At 43.9% G+C, this 12,609-nt stretch overlaps 1 protein-coding gene and 1 long non-coding RNA gene across 3 annotated transcripts; one reads left to right on the forward strand and one right to left on the reverse strand.

Moving 5' to 3' along the window:
- Positions 1–650: 650 nt before the first annotated feature.
- Positions 651–2,309, reverse strand: LOC125766028 (actin, muscle-type A2-like). The gene is made up of 3 exons (XM_049431607.1): positions 2,199–2,309; positions 1,156–2,109; positions 651–1,079 (listed from the first exon to the last, which is right to left on the reverse strand). The coding sequence occupies exons 2-3, from the start codon at positions 2,078–2,080 to the stop codon at positions 874–876; spliced, it is 1,131 nt and encodes a 376-aa protein (XP_049287564.1). The 5' UTR covers positions 2,081–2,109; positions 2,199–2,309; the 3' UTR covers positions 651–873.
- Positions 2,310–2,754: 445 nt separating this feature from the next.
- On the forward strand, positions 2,755–7,944 carry LOC125766029 (uncharacterized). 2 transcript variants are annotated; one of them, XR_007418649.1, is made up of 3 exons: positions 2,755–5,639; positions 5,721–5,929; positions 6,044–7,944. It is a non-coding gene; the product is annotated as an uncharacterized LOC125766029 (long non-coding RNA). The 2 variants fall into 2 exon arrangements; XR_007418648.1 differs by having other exon boundaries at positions 2,755–5,929.
- The last annotated feature ends 4,665 nt before the right edge of the window (positions 7,945–12,609 follow it).

Below are 12,609 nucleotides of genomic sequence, written 5' to 3' on the forward strand. Positions count from 1 at the left end.
AACAAATGTGTACACAGGAATACGTCTGCGTGGCTAAGAATAAAGAAAAACAAGTGCATAAAATGCGAAATGGCGTACGATACAGTACCATGGCTCTTTACACACACAAGCACACATACAGACGCATTGTCGGGTAGAAAGTCATCTACATGAAATTAGCATTATTCGGTGCAAACGAGAACTCATCGAAGACATGCTTGAACTTGGTCGAAGGTTTTCGTTCCTTGAGACACTTTCACGTGCTATTGTTTCGACGAACGGTTTTCCAACGGGAGAAGAATCAATTTTCATTGATGAGTAGCAAAACAAAAATGAAATAGTTACACGAACATGCTGTTCCTGCTCATGCCAGCAGCTATTGCATATGGATGAAAAAGAAACAATTGTTGAAGTACGGTGAGTTCATATCGTCTTACCGAAAAGAAGCTTATCGCAAAAGTACGCGAGTGTACCTACTTCTTCAAACAAAAAAAAACCATTTTTCGAACGTCTAGAGACAAACGAGTTTGTCCCCGGTGGTGATATAATTTACATACCCTGCAGTTCCAATATATTATCATTTCTCAGCAACTATACCGCTCGGGGTATCACGCAACATCGAGCATTGCGACCGTCCGTCCGCCTACCCCGTTCGTACAGAACACCCGTGATGTAATCAAAAAAGATATATTTACTTCGCTAGCTCTACTCCCCAAGATGGTACAATTTCAGATTAAAAAAAAAATATAACGATGTAATGTAAAAAGAAAAAGAGACGACACCGCATGAGCATTCCGTTCCGCGGGCGGAATATAGGAGGGATATTCTGGTGAGTTTTTTTTTTGGTTTGGTTTGGTTTTTTGGTTTGATTCTGTGTAGGAACTCCTGCCCACCCTAGAAGCACTTGCGGTGCACAATTCCTGGGCCACCCTCGTCGTACTCGTGCTTCGAGATCCACATCGTTTGGAAGGTGGACAGCGAGGCAAGGATGGAACCACCGATCCAAACGGAGTACTTACGTTCCGGCGGGGCAATGATCTTGATCTTGATGGTCGACGGTGCAAGCGAGGTAATTTCCTTCTGCATACGATCGGCAATACCTGCAAGATAAGATCGGGTTTGAGTAACCATCTCCACAACACACTCGGCAACGATCGTCCAATGAACGAAACATACCCGGATACATGGTGGTACCACCGGACAGGACACTGTTAGCGTACAGATCCTTACGGATGTCAACATCGCATCGCATGATCGAGTTGTACACCGTCTCGTGAATACCAGTCGACTCCATGCCGAGGAAGGACGGCTGGAACAGTGCTTCCGGAGCACGGAAACGCTCATTGCCGATGGTGATGACCTGTCCGTCGGGCAATTCGTACGACTTCTCGGACGAGGAAGAAGCGGCAGCGGCCTGCATTTCCTGCTCAAAGTCCAACGCAACGTAGCACAGCTTCTCCTTAATGTCACGCACGATCTCCCGCTCGGCCGTGGTCGTGAACGAGTAACCACGCTCGGTCAGAATCTTCATCAGGTAGTCGGTAAGATCGCGACCGGCCAGATCCATACGGAGGATTGCATGGGGCAGCGCATATCCTTCATAGATCGGCACAGTATGTGATACACCATCACCGGAGTCAAGTACCACACCCGTCGTACGACCGGATGCGTACAGCGACAGCACAGCCTGGATGGCAACATAGACGGCCGGTGCAGCGAACGTTTCGAACATGATCTGTGTCATCTTCTCACGGTTAGACTTCGGGTTGAGTGGAGCCTCCGTCAGCAGCACCGGATGTTCCTCCGGTGCCACACGCAGCTCATTGTAGAAGGTGTGATGCCAGATCTTCTCCATATCGTCCCAGTTCGTAATGATACCATGCTCGATCGGATACTTGAGCGTCAGTATACCGCGCTTGGACTGTGCCTCATCACCCACGTACGCATCCTTGTTGCCCATACCGACCATCACACCCTGGTGGCGCGGACGGCCAACGATGGACGGGAAGACGGCACGTGGCGCATCATCACCGGCGAAACCCGCTTTGCACATTCCGGATCCATTGTCCACGACTAGTGCTCCCGCATCATCGTCACACATCTTGAGGCTTGAGTGTTGTTACTGGCTGGCTGTTGAAGGTACAGATGACAGAACGGTATCGTGTTTTACTCGGTCGTATCACCACCAAAAAAAAAAAAATAACCCAACAAACACTCACCTCAACTGAACTGATACTGCACGCGATACAAACCGACAGCTACAAGGCGGTGACTGAGAGCCAAAACTGACGCGTGCCAACTTATATACTGCGGTAGTAAAGATCGATCACCATATCACCATTAAAGGATCGCTCGTCGATCGGACAAACGCAACAACAATCGTGTCGTCGTCGGGCGACCATGGCGGAACGGTAAGGTTCCGTAGGTGCGTGCTGGTTTGCGAAAAATCTGCATCCACTTGCATCCGTCGCATACGTCGCCCCAAAAATAGCTCCAAAAAGGAGAGCTCAGCCATTTGATCGGATTTCGAGTACCGAAGACGGCGCACGTTCGGGTTTTTCCCCCCAATGGAAAATGGCGGCCCCCCCGGGGGAAGGTGTGTCTCGTTCGGTACACGAGAGGAATCGAGGTTTAGACCGATGAAAACGTCACCAAAATAGCATACTAATCAAACGAATGTGTTCGATGTGTTCGTTTCGCCGTGATCGCGTTTGTCAGTGAATTCGAGGCGTCAAGCCTTTTGCAGTGTTTCGCCGAAAACCCCTGGTGGAAGTGCCAGAGACTGGCCCGATATGGATTGAATGAGATCGAACTATTGATGAGTGGTGTGCCAAGCGCCGCCAAATCGGTCAGCTGTTTCCTACCTGAATGCCTTATATGGTGCGAAGCCGAACGGTGCGATTCAGCTCATCACACTTACACACCTCAAGGCGAGGAACCTAATCTCGAACGAAGCGCGTTTTATGTGTTGTGCATATTGACTAGACATTAAACACCACCAGACAGCACAGCACAGCTCAGTTAGTTCAAATGCTAATGTTTTTGGTTCAGTTGCAAGGATACAGTTTCCTGTACGCGATTAAATTCAATTTCCAAATTCTGATAATACCTTCAGTGCTCAGTAGGAAGATGTACAACAACGTTACCCAATTTCAAAAAGGGAGTGGAAATATAGGAGAATTCAATTACCAGTGCTGCACCGAAACGATCCAATATCCACATACTTTATAATCATTCGTAACGAGACACTGTTGAATATTTGGTTCTCATTTTGTGGCTAACATCGAGCGGCGAGGGGGGGCTGGTTTCTTTCACAGCTCGAGATAACACCAAATACGAAAGTTTAAGCATTGTCATACATATTCAAATTCCTGCCCGTGTCATACCGTGGACAGGAATGCGCATTAAAGCGTGCAAGTGTACATTGGTCTGACCCGCGTATACAACCGTGTTGCCCCGCGTGTGTAAATGTGTACATGTGTCGGTTTGTGTATGTGTGCGTATGTATGTGTGTATGTTTCTTTTTCAACTCCACCAAACTAATAAGCCCGATAGAATCCTTTCCCTGAAGGGTTGCGCTTTGATGGAATCTTATGAATCACTCAGCATTCCAAAATAACATGTCAACCCTTTTCATCCAACCGTTTCTAGAACAATGAAGAGTGAGAAAAGTAACAAGAGGAAAAATAAGTTAAACATCCCCAACATCACAGCGTTGCTGATGTCGTTTTTTTCTGTGTCCTTTCTGATATTCAGCTTCTCGTGTTTTTTTTTTCTTCTCTGCTTTGAACATCAAAACTGGCTCTCTAATGTAATGCTAGCCAAAACTCGTCGACATCGGGATTGGTTGGTTTTGCTTTCAACACTGGTGTATCGTCTTTTTAATTTGGTTTTGTGTTATGTTTTAGCCAGGAGTTTTCCGAGTTACAGTTTCCATTTAATGAATGACACCATTGAAAGCGTTGATAAAATGAGAGTTTTGAATTAATTACTAAGTGGGAAGTTGAAACGGGGATGGAAAGGGTTTTTTTTTCTCGCAAAAATAAACAATCGATTCACTGGTAATGATTAACACATTGTAAAATAATTATAAACCATGCGAAGAGAGGTTTACAATCGTGGTCGTTTTGTTGATATGATTTTTCATTAAACTACAGCGCAATTAGGTAAATTATTATGTGTAATTAGAAATTCGCATGAAATTTGCTCATACCATTTAATTTATGCTGAAATAAGGAGAATGAATTTAAAGCAAATCTATTCAGTATAAATATTTTTAAACAAATTAAAAACCCAAATTAATTAATTTAACACAGTGAAAAATTAATTAAATAGGACTATTGATTATAAAAATATATCAGGTAACAATAGATGGAGATCAAAGGGAGTTGCTTATAGGTTACAGTACTGATGGTAGATTTAAAATGTATAATTATGCTATTTTTAGTTTTTAATTGATAAACTTTAACATGGATTTTTAATATCATATATTCTGAAGCTATTAAATATAACTAACACAATTTATTAGGAAATAAGAACTTCAAAATAAAAGACTTTATGTGAATATTTGACGCTTGAAATATTACTCAAGCAAAGATAAAACAAAATTATCACTTTTTGTAACAAACTACAACTCATTACCCAACACCGTACAGCTTACATGCAACAACTTACCTCACATCAAATAAAATTCCATGCATTTTAGCGCATTTTGGCGCGTACACTTCCAGCATGAAACTAATTAAGAGCCAGCCGAAAAAGGGATCCAACGCCCCCCCAAAACACTAAAAACGGTCAAGCAAGCGTCACGAGTGACAGTGTCCCAACCCGCGGCCGGCACTGTGTACTGTATAAAACGATACTGTAATAATAATGAAATTCACAGTTCATTTATCACCATGCCAACAATATCTACATCATGCATGATGACCAGTTTTGAATACGCTTTAAAGAGTGTGCGGCTCGTGAAACATAATTTATCGTCCCTACCGTGTCGGTCCGTCTCCCGACGAGAGAGACACCATAACAACGAGACCCTGGGTTGCATCCAGGGCAAAGAATGGATTACAGCCCACGTACTTCTGCGATGTCCCCATGGTTCGGTTGCAGGGGTCTCACAACGTGCGCTTTGGTACGCGCCTGTGCCCGTTAACTCGCGCCGTGTCCGTTCGCTTTAATTAAAATGATAATTTTATTTTGTCGGTCAACCGTTGCATGATTCATGCTGCGTATCCTTGCAAGCGTCCACCCTTGTAGCGCTGTTTCCCATACTACCCATTAGCTACATCGTTCTTTGCTATGGGACAAGGTCAGGAACCGGTAGCTTTCGGGCAGAAGAAAGCTTCCAAACCAAAAAAAAGCGGCAACAAACGAAAACAACAACGTAGGGAAAAAAAAACTTATACACCCAGTTCCGGTCGTTGCTAGTGGATGTCGTGCTGTCAAAATCACCGAATCAAACAACAAGTCCGTGTTCCGGGCCTGTTGTGTCCCGGCGCTTGGAAGTGAACCGCGTCCGAAGGTGGCGAAAAATGGTCCAACCACCACTCACCCAAATCCAACACCTTACCGGAACGCAGCACACCAGCAAAAAAAGTAAAAAGGATACGCATGCGAATGAAAAAAAAAACGCAGCCTATCTGGTATTCCGATGAGAATGGGTAGATAGCCATTTCTTTGGCACGTAGCTGTGTTTGTTTTTCTTTGGGGTTTGATTTTTTTTTTTGTTTTGTTTCGGTTAGTGCCGTTGCTGTTGCCCTGTTGTGATGGAAGACCTTAGCAAACGCAACCACAGGGACGAAAGAGCAAAACGGGACACACAAGGCATTTACCGTAGCCCTGTCAGTCAAGCCGTTAATTAAAAACATATTTCTATGCCAGCTTGTTTTAGCAATGCTCATTTGGTGAAAAAGTATTACCTTACCGTGGCACCATCGTGAGTGAGGATGAGGTAGGTGTGTTTTTCTACACTACGCCAACGTCGGTTACTTTTTTCGTTATTTGTATGAAGTGTTTGAATTCGCTTTTCTTTTTTTTGTTCTTTCCACCATCCGCACCTTTCCAGGTGGTTGGGTTTTTCCAACCTTCCGCCCCATTCCCTTCCCAATAGCACTTCATATCCTTCGACGGCCCAACTCACCAGGCACAAACTCCAAGGGTTAAAACGATCTTTTCACCTGTCATCATGGAGTGCGGTTTGTCGGTGATACGAGAAGCTAGTGAGAAAACGTCCTCCTTCTCTTCTTCTCACAACCATCCCACTTAGCCCTTTCAACAACGAAAAGTATCCACCGGCATCCGGCAAAGCGTCAGTGTTGAGAAGGTTATTGAGCTAAGTAAAGTTTTACCCAAAAACTCACCCACCGGTTCCGGAAAGAAAAATCTCCCTCCTCTGACACACACACACAATGGGGTTCTTTTACAGCGTGAATGGTAGTGAATACTTTATTTTGTACAAAATTTATTGTACCATTGCGCCCCGTACGGCTTCACGGATGATGGATGGATGGATGGATGGATGGTGTGTGCATGGACCACCATCGGGAGTTACGAATGGAATTTAACAACGGCATAATTTGAACTGATAGAATGTGCATATTTCAACAGCCCCAGTACCACCACGCACCAAGTAAATATTATTTGATTTTGTTATTTATGGTTCTGAAAGCTTCAGCTCGAACAACACGAGGTGGAAATCTAGGCACCGGCAAAGCACAAACGATCAGATTCACTGTATGTGTCCGTGTGGCCGTGTGTGAGTAAGTGTAAATCAGTGCCGTTCCGGTGGGGCACAGGATAGGCCTTTTATTTATGCATTTGATTTTCTTCAGCCGTAATCGGGTTCAGAAGTGTGTATGAAAAATGTCTTCATTCGGAAAAACAAACTGGTACTTAAGGGCGGATATGGTTTTATTAGTGTCTTATTTATGTCTTGTTTAAGTATCACATGTTTTATGATCTAAATGTTATTGGATAGTGTTTCGAATGGTGCACTTAGTTTGCAGGAAGATTAAGTTATTTGAATTATCTTTCTCACATTCACCTTACTATAGTTGCATTTTGTTGGGAGTTTTACTTCTTTTATTCAACTTCACTCACCTGCTTATAAGGCGCGACAACCCAATCTTTCCCTGTTGGAGGAGTCCTCTAAATTGCTCTCAGAGGAGCGCTGTCGCCTGCCAATCCAATATTCCTTTCTGGTGGACACATCTATAAGGACTTCACAAGTCATCTTCTATAAATTCTTAGTACATATCATAGAACTCGTCATTGCCTTTCCACACATACAGGGCCAACAATTCTTTTGAGTCACTTCCTATCGAATGCGGCTAAGAGTGTTTCGTCAGTTTTGGACCGAGTCCATGTCTCAGAGACGTATGTTAGTACTGAAGCTATAAAGGATCTATATAATCTCAGCTTCGATCATTGCGACAGGTGTTTTGAGTGAGTCTGAGTTTCCTCAGACTCTAGCAAGACCTGTTGACATCCAGAATCCTAGCGCATATCTCAACATCAATGTTGTTGTCGGTTCTATCCTTTAACTTAAGATATGTAGGGGAAGTTTTGGACGACCTCCAAAGTGTGTTATCCTATTTGTATATCACACCTGCGTAAGCCAAAATTTGTTAGTCTGAATAATGTCCAAGGTAGCGGAAAACCTTGGAGATTATTATTATTTTTTTTTATTCGTGATGTACGGCATGATCAAATTGGGCTTCAATAATGTGAATACGGCCAGGCCGTTATTCACTAAAAAAATCTCCATGGTTTTCCACTACCTGCTAAATCTTTAGATAAACTTTACTATAGATCCTTTAACCAATAATGTCTACGTTATCAGTGTTTGTCAGGATCTGAATTAACTTATAACAAAAGCTTCGGATTAGTGGATGATTAGGAAATTAGTCATAAATTAGAATATAAGTATTTGATATTGAGATATGAATAAAGTTTTGTCTCAACCTGAACTGAGCTAGACAATTATTTAGATGAGAAAAATTAATGATAATAATAAATAGTTTTATGACAAATATCATAACTTCCGATCTGAGCACCTGTAGGGAGACATAGAAAAGGTTCTTCAAGGTATTGTTCATCTGCTAGCCAATAGTATTTTATGTAACGCTGTGTAATATTTACTGAGCAACGAACCGAGTATGATTTATGTTAGTTTGAGTACTAAACACTCAAACAATGTCACCTTTTGAAGGATGATACACTCCATTAGTCTAAATACAGTACAATATACGTGCAATCGTAGTTCGAGCGTTTTGATGGTAAACTAGATGGTAGTATGTGAGTTCATTTTTTTGTGTCCTCCATTTGCAATAATGCATCACACACCCGGAACAAATTGATCACAACCATAATTAAACATGTGGTCCGTTTGCTAACATTTCTCTGTCGGTTATCCCAACCAACCAGGCACACGAGGTCGCCGCTGGATTACAAAGCAAACAGAGACCCGTGTATTTGTGCGTGCGTGAAGCACGGCGAGGTGCATATTTGCATCCTCCATTTGGTAGCCATTTATTTCCATTTAAATTTACCATTCGGCACCCGATGGCCGACAATGATAATGATGACATCTCTCTTCCCCATCACGCACTCCTTGCCGGGTTTACTTATGTACAATAGCAACCCCATTCCATTAGAGTACCGAGACGAGACGTGGCGTTCCGATTTGTGGCTGTACTGCGGGAACGTGTCGATGCGCAACCGTCTCAATATTCAAAATCCCGATGGCCGCTGGAAACCGGAACGCATAAATCACATTATGCAGCTAGACCCGGTACGGGTTTTTGGTGTGGGGCTTTTTTTTCGCCCACATGCGGTAATGATTTGCGATGCATGCCGAAATATGAGGTGCATTATTTGACTAAATACAGCAAACACACCCACGTGGATGACCCCGAACACACTGGTGGCGTACCTGATCTACGATAGGATCGACGTGTTTTTTCGCACACACTGCACCGACGACAGCAAACCGAATGGTGGCAACCGTGACGGAGCCACATAATTAGATCTTCGCCGAATGGTTCCACGCAGGTGGGGTTTGTGTTAAAATGCATCCCTTTTGTACACCCGATTTCGATATTGAATGTGTCAATATGCGTGACGCTACCAGTAATGAAATTATTATCGCTTAGCCACAACTATTTTCCAATAATTAGCTCCGGGTTGTAGGAGGTCCAAATGCGGGTGAGAATATGGGGGAAAGAGAGGGAGCATTTGGGCATCAACTACTTGCGCCATCATGTACCGGCCAAACCGCAACAATGACAGCGGGATACCGAACCACAAAACCCGAGCACTCCCGGACCTGGATAGATGCTCCATTTATTATCGTCAACTAATGGCAAACAGTCCACAAAATTTGAGCCTGTTCCTGTAGAGAAAAAGTGCATTTGGCTAATATTGCATAATTTATGCCAAGGGCTGTATCTCTACTCTTCCAATCCATCATACGCTATTACGGTGATCTATTGCTAAATGCATATTGTCTCTCCGTCAGAAGACTATCGGTGCCGCGTGCATTCAAACATTCTCATTGCATCCAGCTGACTCAATCTCTACTTCTAGCTTTTTCGTAGGAAAAAAAAAATTCCCATTTGCTGCACTTGCAACCCCTTTGAAGCGTTAAAGGTGGCTCACAGTTGATCAGAATCTTTTTCACCACGGGCAAATGGGCTAATTTTAGACGAGTCGCGTGTCAATGCGTGATTCGTGGTAGAGTACTGTATGCGACACACTATAAACCGATAGATGTTGGTGTGCGTGGCTGGTGTCTACCGTGCACGAGAAATGTTCAAAGATTTGCGATCGATCACAGAGTCAAGCGCCGCCACACGACAGGCGCGTGCTGATCGATGCCAGATCGACAATCGGATGCTGTGCATGCTTGCGAATGGTTCGGATTTTTTGGTAGACGCAACACTCAACCGTCCGTTGCGGTCGTGAGAAAAGTGAAGTGAAAGGCGGTAACAATGTGGTGACCCTTTAGAAGGCGGTACACAAACCGCGCCGGTAGAAATAGTTGCGAATTTAATTACTCTGCCATTGTAGGCATAAAAATATATTTTGTATAAAATATAAGTATAATGAAGGAAAAATAAAAACAAATATGCATATGTTCATTGTATTGTTGTTCATGTATTTTACTTCATCATTACCCTTTACTCCTTTAGTTTTCGTCTCATTTCCCCTTTGCATCCTGAATAACCCTCTTTTTTATTCTTTTCCTTTATTATTTTATTTTGTTATTTCGTTCCTTTGTATTTTAAATTAGTCTTTTCATTTTTTAGTATTAATTACTTCTTGTTAAATATTGTTTTCCATTCTTAATCGGAACTTCTCTAGTTCATTATTTTCAGTTATGTTCTGTATTACATTATTCTCAGCATGCTTACCGTGTCGTGTGTGCAATACAATTAAGCACAAAGTAAACAACTGTTATTAATCTGTATGCACCGTAGGGACCTTGTTCCCTTGATCCAATCGCCAAACCTACATTTCCCATCAATGGTTCACTTCCGTACAAAATCATACCGCTGTATTGATTGGTACCCGATCGTGTCCGACACTGTATGTCCAATAAATAATATCACTCGTCATGAAAACTTTATGAACCATGCAAATCGTTTGCACAAATTGCGCTTGTTGCATTGTTTGCCGCTTCAGGTTCGATGTGACAATCACTTCAAAAGGCTACTGATTTGATGTCCACTCTCTGTCCCACTCTCGCACCCGAAAAGATCACTTTGTTGAACCGCAGTGAAATTATGTGGCCATTATTTCCACTGTTGTACCATCAGCGTACATGCTCATCCGGAGGTCAACCGTCAACAGTCCACCATCGGCTTGACCGGCGGTGGTGACTCATTGACAAAACGGCACACCACTCCATTTGTGTACGTGATTGCAATTTCCGTGACCAATCCGCTTGCCTTGCACTTCCCCATGTGGCACCCACTATTCATGCAAACCAATTCAAGGGGTACTCGGGGTTTTGTCTTTTGCCACGGGAAAACTGCACCGTCGCCACGAGGCCGTCAATCCTTCAGTAAACTTGCCCGTTATTCACCCTGTTTGCCTTGCCGAAAACGATTCGTCCGGCCCTCCCGTTTCCGTCCGGTCTCGTGGGGTCGATTTACACTTGTCAAGCGGGGCATGATGATGACTCATGTTAGCACGTCGTCAGCAGTGTTGTTATTGTCCTAACCGAGCATCCAGTGTACCATTTTACTATGGGTCACACACACAGCCCCTTCGCCCCATTTTGCTTCAGATGCTGACCATCGTCCCGATGGAAAACGGTACCGGCGGAAGGAGCGTTTCGAAGTAAAACAACATCCAAGAACTGACGAACGATACACACATGACACACAAACACACCCTTTTGAGTGGGGCAAGATTTTGATATTCTAAGCATCGACGCTATCTTCACATTCGAATATGCACCTCGTCGGGTGCCCGGTAGCCTCCGGGCTTCGCCGTAATGGAAACATGATGATGGGACACAGCTTGACCACGGCTTACAACTGACCAGTTTTCTGTTTTTCGTCCAAAGTCCTCCTAACAACCTGAAGCTGGCCTGCGTTTGGGCTGATAGTACGAAAAACTAACCACACTTAAGAACGAATCAGCCCTTCGTTGGAGTCGTTTGAGGCGGGAAGGCGCAACATGGTTGGACGGCATCTGGTACGTGCATCTATTTATTCACCCACCGAAACCGGGTTGAGGTAGCACATTTCGAAAGGCGTCTGTCATGAATAATCACAATGTCACGGGTATTTGGAGGGGTGATTAATGACCGCCATTCATTTTCATTTAGAACCGGTGGCCACTCCCAGCTCATAACTTCGGGGAGCTGGACAATTTTCAAGGCTCATCAACATTGAACGACCGCCGCGTGGTGACCGGTTTCCGGTCCAAGTGGCCCCCAAACCCCGTGGTGGAAGGGAACGAATTGAATTAGCTTTCTTGACAGCTTCTTTTGCGCCGGGACCGCACGGACACGAACGAAGCGAACGAAGCAAGTGATGATGTTTGGAAAACTTTAATTGTTCAAACAAATAGCCGACTCGGTTCGGTGGCAGAACGTGGGAAGCTTAACGTACGTACGGCTTTATCATAGCGATGGCAGGAAGATACTGGTACTGCTGCGTTAATATACAGCATCTTTCCGCACCGGTTCAACTGCCCCGAACTGAAACTGGCCGGCTTTATGGAGCGTCGTAATGATTTTCCACACAATTGACTTTCTCGCCACGTTGAGCATAAGTGAAAGCATAGCTTCCGATACGGTGCAGTACGGTGTTCCGTACCGAAGTTGGTCCACTCACACACAAACACACACCGAATTGGTTTTGGTTTCGGTGGGATCCACTCTCGGTTTCGGTCAGTCAGGGGAGTATTTTTTTTATTAGGTCCTTTTTCACGTTAAAAAAGGTGATGAAATTTCCCTTCCCATACACCTACGGTACCATAGCTTTTTTTACAGCTATTTTGCATTTATTGCATCACTGAGCAAACGCACTATTTTCCATATTTAATTAATCACGTTCAATTACACCACGATAATTTGATCGTTCGCGCTAACATCTCTACGCGCGTTCCGAGGGGCAG

The sequence above is a fragment of the Anopheles funestus genome, chromosome 2RL (assembly GCF_943734845.2).
Source record: "Anopheles funestus chromosome 2RL, idAnoFuneDA-416_04, whole genome shotgun sequence".
In the NCBI taxonomy this organism is placed as follows: Eukaryota; Metazoa; Arthropoda; class Insecta; order Diptera; family Culicidae; genus Anopheles; species Anopheles funestus.